The sequence below is a fragment of the Lactuca serriola genome, chromosome 7, assembly GCF_051521515.1.
Source record: "Lactuca serriola cultivar US96UC23 chromosome 7, Lser_US96UC23_V15, whole genome shotgun sequence".
NCBI lineage: Eukaryota > Viridiplantae > Streptophyta > Magnoliopsida > Asterales > Asteraceae > Lactuca > Lactuca serriola.
Genome location: NC_136414.1, coordinates 136,051,549 through 136,064,896, shown reverse-complemented (window position 1 = coordinate 136,064,896; position 13,348 = coordinate 136,051,549). Strand labels below are relative to the sequence as shown.

Genomic DNA, 13,348 nt, shown 5'->3' with positions numbered 1-13,348 from the left:
ATTCGATTATGAATGAGATTTTAAGAAAAGTGTTTTTAAGAATTAAACGATTATTTTTAAATGAAAAATTGTTTTGAAATTTACGGTGTTACATCAAGGGTATTCTCCATCGTTCTCCTTTCAATTGTCTCTTTGTCTATCTTTTTTTATCTATATTTATTTCTTTTCTCTCACTATTCATACAACACTCAACATAAATAACTAAATAAGATAAAAGAAAAGAAGAAAACGCCACCTAATTATTATGACTAGATCCTATAAAGCAGATAGGTAATACTTAATGAATTAAGATATATCTCTTATTCTCTTTAGTTTTAATTATTAGTTAAACTTTATTATTCACCGTAGAATCCATTTACATATAAAATTCATCTGTTTATGAATTATTATTTGTTGATTTATTAGAACAATGTAAATGGAAATGCTAAAATATTATTTAGAATTTGTATATACATTTTATTATTATGATATGAAAATAATTAAATTCTCTATATATCCATTAGTCTAGACATAATTCTACGATACTTTAAAAATGAACAAGATTGCCAAGTTCCACGATGATAAACGATTTAACAATCTTTTATATTGTTTTTTTTGTTTTAAATCTTTGATATGCCATAATTTCGTATGAATAAAACTTGTTTATATACTTTTGTTTCGAAATTTTGATTCCGGCCCCTCTAGTTTTCGTGCTTGTGTTCCGCCCCTGTCTACTCGGTTCATCAACTGTAAGTTCCCTTAAAATCCTTGCATATGAAAAAATGAAAGAAAAACCGTACAAAAACCCTCACGTGGTTAAAACCCGCACCGCAGCCACAAGAAACCGAACCACAATACCGCACCGTTTGGTTTCTTTATTGAAAAACCCGTATTTACGATTTACGGTTCAGTTTTGACAAATAACGCACCAAACCGTATTATACTCACCCCACGATGTTCATTTGAAAACGATGACATGCCCATTTCAAATCTTAGTCACGTAATCACCACCTCTTTTGGCCTCAAGATATAATTATTGTATTATATTTTAATATTTGATTAATTAATTAAACTATAAACATTTAATAAAATTTTTTATTGCAAGAAAGATGTGCAGGCTAAACTCTCTCTTGTGGTTCGAGTATTCCATAAATCCAAAGCTCTTTATTTTAGTTTTTTTATATTTTAAAGTGTATATTGAATATTAAATAATCAAAATTATATATTATGGGTTGGTTTTCGGTTTGGATCGGTTTCTATAAAAATGGGTCGGTTCGGTTTTAGTGGGTACCAAAATCGAATTTTCTATTTTGAAATCTTAAACCCAAAACCAACGATTTTATCCATTTTTTTTTAACTTTTTTATTTCCTACGGTTTTCCTCATCCCAACTTTTTGCCCATATGGAGAGTTTTACTTAATTTTTTTTTGTTAGCTTAAATATGTCATAACTAAAACACGAGACTATCGAATAGGGGTGAACATTTGGACCGAACCAGACCAGACTGACTCTTGGACCAGGCCGATTATGGAGAATATTGTGGACCGTGGACCGGACCGGATGAGTCGTGACCGTGTCCGTTTCCGGGTTTGGGTTTTCCGGTTTTTGGACCCGTTTGGACAGGTACAACTTTAATTGCATAGAGTACAAGTCGTCAAAATAAGATTTTGGGTTTGATAGAACTCGTTAAAATGAATATGTTATTGAGTTTGTTACGATACAACTTGTAAAAATAATTACGTTTCCGTTTCATGCATAACTAATTTACCTTGATGTTAGAATATTTTAACTTGCAAAATTAAATTTCCAAATAAAAGCAACTAACATATAAAAAAAGTTCATCATGATCCCTTTCATATGATTTATCTTTCAAAGATGCATAAAATTAATAATTATAGTCTAAAATAATAGTTAAAAAGTTGAAATATTTCAGCTTTGATAGCTTAACTTTGAAGGATTCTAACTAACTGAATATAATCCCAAAATCAACAAAATATAGTCTAAATTCATCTACAAATTGTAAACTAAATTTTGGAAAAAACTGCAGGTCAATCCGACTTAAAACAAATGAGTTATGATTGTTTAAAAAATTTCACATATTACAAAATTTTAAAAATCTTGCTGAAAAACTGATTTTTTTTAGCTTTGATAGCTCAACTTTGAAAGATTATAACTCATTGAATATAATAACAAAATCAACAAAATTATAGTCTAAATTCATTTATAAACTGAAAATTAAACGTTGAAAAAACCCGCGTGTCAATCCGACTTAAAACGAATGAGTTATGGTTGTTTAAAATTTTTCACAGATTAGAAAGTTTTAAAAATGTTGCTGAAAAGCTGAAAATTTTCAGCTTTGATAGTTCAACTTTGAGAGACTTTAACTCATTGAATATAATACCAAAATCAACAAAATTATAGTCTAAATTCATCTAAAAACTGTAAATTAAACGCTGGAAAAAATTGTGTGTCAATCCGATTTAAAACGAATGAGTTATGGCTGTTTAAAAAAATTCACAGATTACAATTTTTTTTTAAATCGGGTCCAACCGATTCAAAACCCGGTAAAAACCAGACTGGACCGGAAAAAAAACCGGACCGGTTTTGATGGATTCCTAGAACCGAGAACCGGCCCGGGGGTCCAAAAAAACGGTCTGGTCCGATCCAGTTCACTGGTCCGGTCCAGTCCACCGGTTCAAATGCTCACCCCAAATGCTCACCCCTACTATAGAATAAGAAATTGAACCTAAAAAGTCATTTATTGTATTGAAAGTGTGTTTTTGTTAGATGTAATAATATGTGTAAGGTGTATGTATATATAGAACAATTAATTTTAAATATGAAAGGAATTTTTTAATTGCTTCCAACGGCTGCAAACGGTCAATAAAGAAGCCATCCAATAGCAAGCCCCATCTTCATAAAGAGTTAGAGAATAGAGACTCCACAACCAAACCACCAAACCATGGGGCGGTATTCACACGTCTCTTGGCCTGCCAACTTGGAAGTTACGTGTCTTCTACTATCCCATATCGGATAGCCTAATGAGGTGTTTGAGATTATTTTTTAATCTAAAAAGTTTTTTTTTTTGACAAAATGACTTTTTTTCAAAATTTTTTTTAAAAATATGTTTGCGTTAACCTTTAAGAAGGCTAAAACCAAAAATCCAAAAGGGACAAATTCATAACTTCTAAAACAATTTATTTTTCTTCTTTGCATTACCTTTTGAAATTACGGAACACTTTTTAAGCTTTTGGCTTTTAAAAAAAACAAAAATTCAAAAAACCAGGTGGAAAAGTAATCTTAAATCGGAAATTTTATACGAAACTCAATTGCTTTGTAAGGGTGAGCAAATCCGAACCAAGAAACCGGAAAACCGACCAAAACTGACGAAATCGAAACCGAAAAAACCGGAACCGAAGCAAAACCGCGGTTTGGGTTTCAAATTTTTAAAAACCAAAATATCGGGTTCGGGTTAGATTTTTGCCTAGAAACTGACCCATCCAACCCGAGAAACCGACTTAACGGTTGAGTGCCACGTTTTTGTATATGTAATCATATGAATATATATATCTAAGACGCGAATTAGATATACAAACACCCTCTTGGCCTAGCGGTTGAGCGTCTTCCCCTTAAACCTGATGTCAAGGGTTTGGTTATTCCTGCTTGCCAAAATTTTCCCCAAGTTTTCTATTTTAGTTTGGAACTTGGTATATCCCATATCGACGGATGTATGAAAGTTACGCATGTTTCACCCTTAGGCTATGTTTGGCGGACTAGCTGAAAAGCTAGCTGTTAAATAAAAAGCTAGCTGATAGCTGAAAAGCTAGCTGATAAAAAATAACGTTTGGTAAAACTAACTGAAAAGCTAGCTGAAATATATAAAATTACATAAAAGGACATGTAAGAATATGTGTTTTTATAATTAATTAATGGGTGTATTTGGAAAATTTTAAAAAAGCTCCTAAAAAGCTAGTCTAAATAGCTTTTTAAAAAGCTAGCTTATAAGCTACTTTTTGGCTTACCAAATACGACAACATAAAAAAGCTCGAAAAATAAGCTAGCTTATCAGCTAGCTGTGGCGCGCCAAACACAGCCTTAATATAAGAAATCGGTACCTCTATCATGCCCTATATCAGTTTATTTGAGATTAATATTGGGTTCGGATTTAAACCTGGAACCGACCCATGAAGATATTAAAAACCAAGAACCGAACCGACGGTTTGGGTTCTAGGTTCGGTTTTTATTTTTTTGAAAACTGATTTTATTGTGTTGGGTTCTGTATTAGATGAAAACCGATCCAAACCAAGCCATGCTCAATCTACTTTGTATACCTTATTTGTGACATTAATTGCTTTGTGTATACCATTTATGAGTGTAATCAGTGTTAGACCTTAATTGCTTTGTGTATCCCATTTATGACGATTTATGTTGTTAAAATAATCTGCACATGAAGACTCATCGATTAATGGTGACGAGATTCCAGATATTTTGAAAACCACGTAAACTGGATTACTCTACAATACGTGATCACTGATTACTGATGCTCATAGTTATGCTAATCCACGCTTTTGCTTCTACGTCTCTTTGAAATCAAAAAGTCAAAACCCTCTACAAACTGAATTGCAATGGCAGAAATCGTTGTAAGCGCCGCCATCACCGTCCTGTGTGAGCGGCTGATCTCTACTGACTTGTTGAAGCTCGCTCGATCCGAAGGAATCGATTCTCAGTTAAACAAATGGAAGAAAACCTTGCCCTTGATCCAAGCCGTGCTGGATGATGCAAGCCAGAAACAGATAGCAGACAGAGCTGTTCAATTGTGGGTGAACGATCTCCACAATTTGGCTTACGACATTGATGATGTACTCGATGATTTGGGCACCGAAGCCGGTCGACGCAAGTTGAATCATGAATCTCATGCCAGCACCAGCAGTAATAAGGTATTGAAGATCATCCCTACTTGTTGTACTAATTTCACTCCTCGCAACATTATGTATGGTCGTCTGATGAGTTCTAAGCTCGATGAGATTTCCAACAAATTGCGTGATCTTGTTGATCAGAAAATTAATCTCGGTTTGAATGTGAATGTGAATGCTGAAAGGCCGAATAGAGTAGAGAGACGATTAGGGCAAACTTCACTGGTTGATGAGTCCAAAATCATGGGTCGGGAAGGGGATAAAGAGGCTTTGCTGAAGAAGCTGTTGAGGAATGAAAGATTCGATCAAAATGTTGGCATAGTCTCCATAGTTGGTCTGGGTGGGATAGGCAAAACCACTCTTGCCAAAGTTGTGTACAACCATGAGAAAGTGAAAGATGAGTTTGAATTCAGGATTTGGGTTTGTGTTTCTGGTGAGTTTGATGTTCTTGATATTAGCAAGGCGATTCTTGAAGCTGTAAGTGGGGAGGAAAAAAGATCTTCCAATCTAGATCTGATTCATATGGTCCTCAAAGAAAAACTCCTAAAGAAAAAGTTCCTACTTGTTCTTGATGATGTCTGGAATGAAGATGAGAGTAAGTGGGAGCTTCTACAAAGCCCTCTTGTTGTAGGGGCACCTGGAAGTAAAATCATGGTCACAACTAGGAATACACGGGTTGTGACCATGATGGACTCTGATGAAGTTTATCATCTAGACGTTTTGTCAAATGAAGATGCTTTGTCTTTATTTGCTCAAAATGCTTTAGGTGAAAAGAACTTTGACAAACATCCAACACTTAAACTCCATGGTGAAGGTATCATGAAGAAATGTGGTAGATTGCCTTTGGCTTTGAAAACACTTGGAAGAGTCTTGAAGACAACAAGAAATGTTGATGAATGGGAGAAGTTGTTGAATAGTGAGATATGGGATATAGAGGATGGAAGTGAGATTCTTCCAGCTTTAAAACTAAGCTACTATCACCTCCCTCCACATTTGAAGCAGTTGTTTGCATACTGCTCTTTATTTCCCAAAGACTATGTATTTGACAAGAATGAGTTAGTCCTATTGTGGATGGCAGAAGGGTTTTTATCCCAATCAAAGGGCAACAATTCAATGGAGAATTTAGGTCATCATTATTTTGAAAAGCTAAAATCAAGGTCGTTTTTTCAAAATTCAACTAATGATGAATTAAGATATACAATGCATGGTCTGATAAATGATTTGGCCACGAGTGTTGCAGGAGAGTTTTTCTTTAGATTTGATGAATTAAGATACGCAAATGAAACATTTAAAAAGTTCCGTTTGCGTCACTTTTCATTTATAAATCTACAATCGTATGCACAACTCAAGAAATTAAAAAGTGCTTCTTGCTTGAGAACTTTCTTACCAATGTCAGGTGGTTTTTTGCATGATGTTCTTGATGAATTACTTCCTAAACTAGAGTATCTAAGGGTGTTAAGCCTAGCCAATCAGATAACCAAAGGGGTACCACAGGTGATTGGTAGTCTCAAACATCTAAGGTACCTAAATTTTTCTTATTGTGGAATCTCCGATTTACCTGAACAAATCACTGATCTTTACAATCTACAAAGCTTGTTGCTTCGTGGTTGTTTTCGATTATCTTGCTTGCCGAAAGGTTTTATAAAGTTAATAAACCTTCGACATCTTGACATGAGCGATACTCCAATGTTGACCAAAATGCCCTTAGGGATTGGTGGGTTGACTAGTCTACAAACTCTAACCAAGGTTATTATCGAAGAAACCAATACATTTAAAATATCCGAGCTTAAGAGCCTATTGGATCTTCATGGTCGACTTTCTGTTATGGGGATTGACAAAGTGATTCATCCCATACAAGCAAAGGATGCGAGCCTACATCAAAAGAAAGGTCTTGATGTTTTGGAATTGGTGTATAGTGATGTGTTTGATGAATCTCGAAATGAGATGATTGAATATGAAGTACTTAAAGAACTAACCCCTCATCATAACTTGAAAAATCTAAAGATTTTGTTCTTCATGGGAATGAGATTTCCTAGTTGGGTTGGTGATCCTGTATTTGATCAGTTAACAGAGGTTACATTACGTGGTTGTACTTGTTCACATTTACCAACACTTGGACATCTAAATTCACTTAAGAAGTTAATTGTTCAAAAGATGAATGAACTCAAGACAATTGGTCTTGAGTTACTTACACCTACTAATTCTAATTCTTTCATTCACATTGCATTTCCATCACTTGAAGTTTTGAAGTTTCTTGACATGCAAAATTGGGAGAAATGGTCAACTTTTGGGGACGAGGACAACAATGATGAAATTTCTAGATCGTTGTTTCCTCGTCTTCATAAGATTTTCATCAAACATTGTCCGAAACTAACTCAAGTGTCAATTGGATTGATACCATCACTTCGAGTTTTACATATAAAAGAATGCTCCGAAATGGTGTTAAGAAGCATGGTTGGTGTGTCCACATCACTTGTTGCATTGAAAATGTGGAAGGTTAAAGGACTTACTCAATTACATGAAGTTGATTTAATGCATCTTGGAGCACTTGAGAATCTGTATATTGATGGATGTGATGAATTGATGTACTTGTGGGAACAAAAAACGGAGGCATGCAAGAGTTTCGTGAGTTTAAAAAAGTTAGAGATTCGTAATTGTAAAAAATTAGTATCATTATCATTATCATTAGTAGAGAAAGAGAGAGAGGTTAATTTGGGGAATACTATTACTAATAGCATGGAATCTCTTAAAGAAGTGATATTTCGTAATTGTGACACACTCGAGAGTTACAATTGCTTAAATAGTGTTGAGAGGTTAGTGATAAGTTGTTGTCATTCATTGACTTCATTGACCTTCTCATCTTCTTTCACCAAAACAATAATCAGTGATTGTGTGTTTTGCCTAACATCTCTTGACATCCGTAATTGCAAGAATCTAAAGTCATTTCCTTATGAGCATTTCCAAAGTCTCACATCTTTGGAACAACTATCAATATATGATTGTCAAAGTATAGACTACACCTTTCCTTGTGGGTTGTGGCCTCCTAATTTAAGTAGCCTAGTTATAGGATGCTTAAACAAGCCAATGTCCGAGTGGAGCCCACAGAATTTTCCAACTTCACTTGTTGAACTACACTTAAATGGAAAAAATTCAGGAGTGGTTTCGTTTGTAGCGGAAAAAGACGTGAAGAATACAACAACTACTTCATCATCATCATTGTCTTTTCTTCTTCCAAAATCTCTAGCTTCTTTAACACTTGATGATTTTATGAATGTGGAATCAGTTTCAGAGGTTTTACAACACCTCTCGTGCCTTAAACGTCTTCATATTATGTCCTGCCCGAAGCTTAGAGATCTGCCCGAGATAAGTTCCACTTCTGACCACCCATCATCATCTTTGACCATAAAGGTATGGTGGTGAAAAAGGTATGTCTCTTCTTACATTATAAGTACTAAAAATTGGCTATTATTTTTAATAATATAATTAAACTAAAGTTTATTAACGTTTAACAGCCTCTAGGATAACCAATCATTGCAGCAGCGAGTTGAAAAACAAGAAAATAACCGTTTGCATAATTTGAAAGAGGCTGTAAAAGTCGGTGCTCTACCAAGGGTATTATCGTCATTTCTGCAAAGCAAAAGATGATGAGGACAAGGGTATTCATGGCTTTTACATAAACAAAAGATATTGTTCTGTTATGTCTTGTCACGTAACAAACAGTGCCTAATAAGATTCTTGATGTAGACGAGGGCATTTACGTCTTTTTCAGTTTTTGTGTTTCCGTGCAAGTCATGTTCAACTTGCTGCAATGGCATTGCCTTTAACCGAACTCAAAGCATGAAAAGAAATACAGGAAGGTGTGTGAACTGACCCTCAATCTTTTAGGTTATGGCAATATTTCACCCTAAATTTCTGTTTAATATTGCATACTATAGAGTTTTTTTATTTTATTTTATTTTTTTAGCTAATTTGTGAGTTGGAAATAGGCTGTGGACATGTACAATGCAAAGAGTGACAAGAACCGAATAAATTAGCAAGGGGACTCCTCATCGACCTCAAGTAAATTGAAAGTGAAGAAAAGCCCATACAAAAATAAAAATAAAAATAAAAATGCATCTTTTAGAAATCTTCAAGTAAATAAAAATCAATATAAACACATTTTGTAATTATGTTTATTGATTTGAGTTACTTTTTTGGGAGGCGCTACAATATAAATCAATATGATCCTATATTTACAACATTTCATCTCGGGAATCCATTTACAACATTTCATCTCAGAATCCGAACCCAAGCCCGAACCACCTAAACTTGATATATACATATAATGTAGGGAGTTATATATATATATATATATATATATATATATATATATATATATATATATACACCATCACCACCACCACCAACTACCACATACCACCACCAGCCACATGTGTCACCGTTGCAATCATCTTTCGTTCCAAATTAGATTTGTATATAAAAATCATTAACTGTCAGATTAAATACTATATTCACAATTTAATAAACCAATTAATTCACTTATTATGATTTTAATGTAAAATAATTATAAAAACTAATACTCTTACATATTTATACAACACAAAAAAATAAATATATTCACAAGAAAATTAATACAAAAATTCATATATAAATCATTCATATTTTAACATAAAATTCATTAAAATTAACAACTCAATACAATTAATTTACAGTTTAAACAAAAAATTTATAGTTTAACGTAGTCAATTTAAAGTCTTATACACAAAAATCGCAGTTTAATACACAAAATTAGGAGCTTAATATAGTCAATTCACAGTTTAAACAAAAAATTCACAACTTAATGTAGTTAATTCACAGTTCAAAATACAAAAATCATAGCTTAATAAATAAAATTCACAATTTATTACAATAAATTCATAGCTTAATAAACAAAAAGTATAAAATTCACAGTCATATTATCAACTTAAAACTCTTAATACAATCAATCTTAAGTTTAATACATAAAATTCAAAGATTAATACACAAAAACTATATATTCACATCCATATTCTCAAATTAAAACTTACATTTATACGTTTATATATGGAAGCATGTCTATGTATTAAATTGTGAATTTAATATATTAAGTCGTGAATAAAATTCACAGCTTAATAAATAAACATTTGCAATTTAATATAGTATATTCATAGCTCATTTACAAGTATAATACGGTTAATTCACTGTTTAGTACCCAAAATTCACAACTTAATATAACAAATTCACAGTTTAATGCACAAAAAATATGCATTCACATATACCTTCGTATCTAGAGGCTAGTGCTTCTTTTAAAATTTAGTTTATACAATATTCACAATTTAAACTTTATATACTTTATTCAAAATTATAGAAAATCATCTCTACGCATAAATGCTTCTTTCATCTCATATTTAAAAAAAAACACAAAATTCATAAAAAAATGCATAATTTAATACAATCAATTCATAGTTTAATAAAATCAATTCACAGTTTAATACACAAAATCCGCAGTTAAATACAATAAATTCATAATTTAATATACAAAAAGTATGTTTTCATAGTCTTATTCTCACTTTAAAACTTATATTTTAAGACTTTCATTCATAGTTTAATAAAATAGTTCAGGACTCTCATTTATATAATTCACAATACTAGTTCAAGACTATCATGCACAATTTAATGCAACTTAACAACTTAAAAATCATTAAGATATTTAATCAAATATTGTGCGAAGTTTACGACTAAATAGTATTTCAATTATTAAATTCTATATAATTAGTCTTACTTTAATAGTTCATTTACATATAATTATATATTTACACAACTTGTTGTATAGATTAAATTTTGTTTGTTTATGAATTATTCCTATTTCCTTAGATATGTCAGACTAGATATATGTAAACAATAAAAAAAATATACTCTTTATTGTGCTTGTGTCTTCAGAGTAAATGGAAGCAATTAAATATGGAGAATTGCAAAACCTTTACCACTCTCCGTCAAATCACCTGCACATATACTGCACACACATATAGCACATACACCTTTAACTTTTTGACGTCTCCATAACATTACTGGAGAAAATAACCCGGATTTCTCACTTCTTGTAAATCTAACCTTTTGTTTTTAACGATAACGCTTGAAAACCACATGAAATGCTTGTCGGAAAATATCTCTGTCGGAATTGGTGACCAAAAAGCACACCTAGTCGTGTTGAACTCACCGGGACGCCTAAAATAGTAGTCGAAAAACATCTTCGGAAAACATCAATGGAAAAACATCGCATACTTAGATATGATTTACATTCTGTTGTGATTGGTGATAGTTTAAACAAAAACATTACTGGAAAACTCTCATGGATGTCGGTTTCTAATAGCTGACAAAGGAGACGACGATGAAAAAAGTCGTCGGAGGACAAGAAGGGGAAGAGATCTGGCGGAAATCTTAGATCTGATTTCGTTGATGAGAATAGGAGGACGTGGTCCAGATCTGATGCATTCGAGATCTACCGTATCTTAGTGAAAATCTGGTAGTTTTGGTGGCTCTCTAGAGCATATCTGAAGAAAAAGCGGTGGCTTGTCGGAGCAGACATGTCATGGAAGGAGGACACGATGACAATTGTGGCGGTTCACCACAACAATGACAAAGACGAGACATTAGTGGTTCCAGATCTGAAACTACGATGACGGATTTAAGTGTTATCGCCGGTGGTCGGAGGCTGTGACGTGGACGTGTCGTCGTTGGCGGTTCCAGTGGTGAGGTGGCCGTTGACGGTGGTGGATATGGCGGTGTTCATCAGAGATGGTTGAAGGAGGTGAGAGGATATTTATTTTGTGTCACACCCCCGAACCAGACGACAGAAACGTCTGATGGCTCGCGTGACTTAAATTGAATATCATCACAATGAATATACATGAATCATAACATAAACATCACCATGCATCAATACATTACAACTGACATTATTCACATAACATACATTGTTTTAACATTTCAAATCCATAGCATAAATTGTTTGATAGTTTTCAAAAGCATAACACCCTAACATACTTGGTATTACTCCTCAGCTTACCTATTACCTGAGAATACAAGTTATTTTGAAAACGGTCAACATATGGAATGTTGGTGAGTTCATAAGCAGGTTTGATATGAAAATGTTTTGTGTAGTTTGTAAGAAAACAACCCAGAAAATCCGATATTTTCTGAAAAGACAATTGTTTATATAAAAGGATGAAGATCCGTAAATATATGCGTGATGATTTCAAAATGTGTATAATTGAAAAGCTTTGTATTAAAAGTACCAGTGAAAAATGTTGATCTCCACCGGAAAACCCGATGTTTTCCGATAACAAGATATCATATAACTGTTCGAATTGTTACTCCATCACAACGAATGATTTTGATTTGCCTTGATTACTCGAATAGTATTGGATTTATTTATTTATGTGAGTCGTTATAACTATGCATGATAATGACTAGTTCGTCTGTCTTGGCACTCTGGCGAACGCTGGTATTGATCTTAAGATTTTTTCACCCTAGACTGGCCGAGTCTAACTGTAGCGAACATCTGAGGTGTGGGGGAGTCACCCCCGTATAGATCTATACACAAACTCTCGCTCTCCCTGCAGGAGACTTTGATTATAACTACAGACTACGACTAACACTCGTTGGTGCCACCCGTTATTACTCACTAAATCCCAATGAATTTGATTACTATTGATTATCGACCTGTATTTGTTTACTGTATTGAAGGTAAGCCTAACAAACGAGAAGAAGAGGATTACAAAGTCCTGCTAATTATGTGTATTATTTAAGGCTGTTGGGTATATGAAGGACACATAGGCCCATTTCGCATTCGATTTATTTGGACCTTACTAGCAATGCTAATGGGCCACTGAGGCCCAATAGCACCTAAAAGCCATTGAGGGTCCCTTAAACATGTAATTGGGTCACAAGAGAACCAATAACATTGATTTTTATCGTTGGGCTCAAAAGTTATGTTAATGGGTCACGAAGGCCCAATAAGCATGATTTGAGACTTTCAAGCCCAAGGATTTGAATGTTTACTTGTTTTAGGTATTGTATAGTTGTTGGAAAATTTGATTGAACGATTGTTATTTTTGGATCAACACGAGGCCGTTCGGTTGTTTATAACGATTTTTGGAATTATACGTATATTCATCTTTCCATTTTCATGAGTTGTAGGTTGGTATTTTTGACTCAAATATCTTAATAATAAAACAATTGGTTCAAAATATTGGTTTGAACTTTTCAGCCCTTCTTTAATAAAAATGACAATTTTAGTCCCTTATAAAAAAAAGACATTTTAGGCCCGTAAATCATTTTCTTGACATTTTTGATCCATAGACTTGTTTATGTGATGTTTTTAGTTAAAAATTTACTCCTTGGCAGTTTCATCCCTTCCAGTAAAGATTTTTTCGGTT

The 13,348-nt window shown here is 33.4% G+C and overlaps 1 protein-coding gene across 1 annotated transcript; it reads left to right on the top strand.

Moving 5' to 3' along the window:
• Window positions 1-4,370: 4,370 nt before the first annotated feature.
• Window positions 4,371-8,860, top strand: LOC145061749 (putative disease resistance RPP13-like protein 1). Its single transcript, XM_079009303.1, has 2 exons — window positions 4,371-8,317; window positions 8,405-8,860. Exon 1 carries the CDS (start codon window positions 4,605-4,607, stop codon window positions 8,310-8,312), a length of 3,708 nt encoding a protein of 1,235 aa, XP_078865429.1. The 5' UTR covers window positions 4,371-4,604; the 3' UTR covers window positions 8,313-8,317; window positions 8,405-8,860.
• The last annotated feature ends 4,488 nt before the right edge of the window (window positions 8,861-13,348 follow it).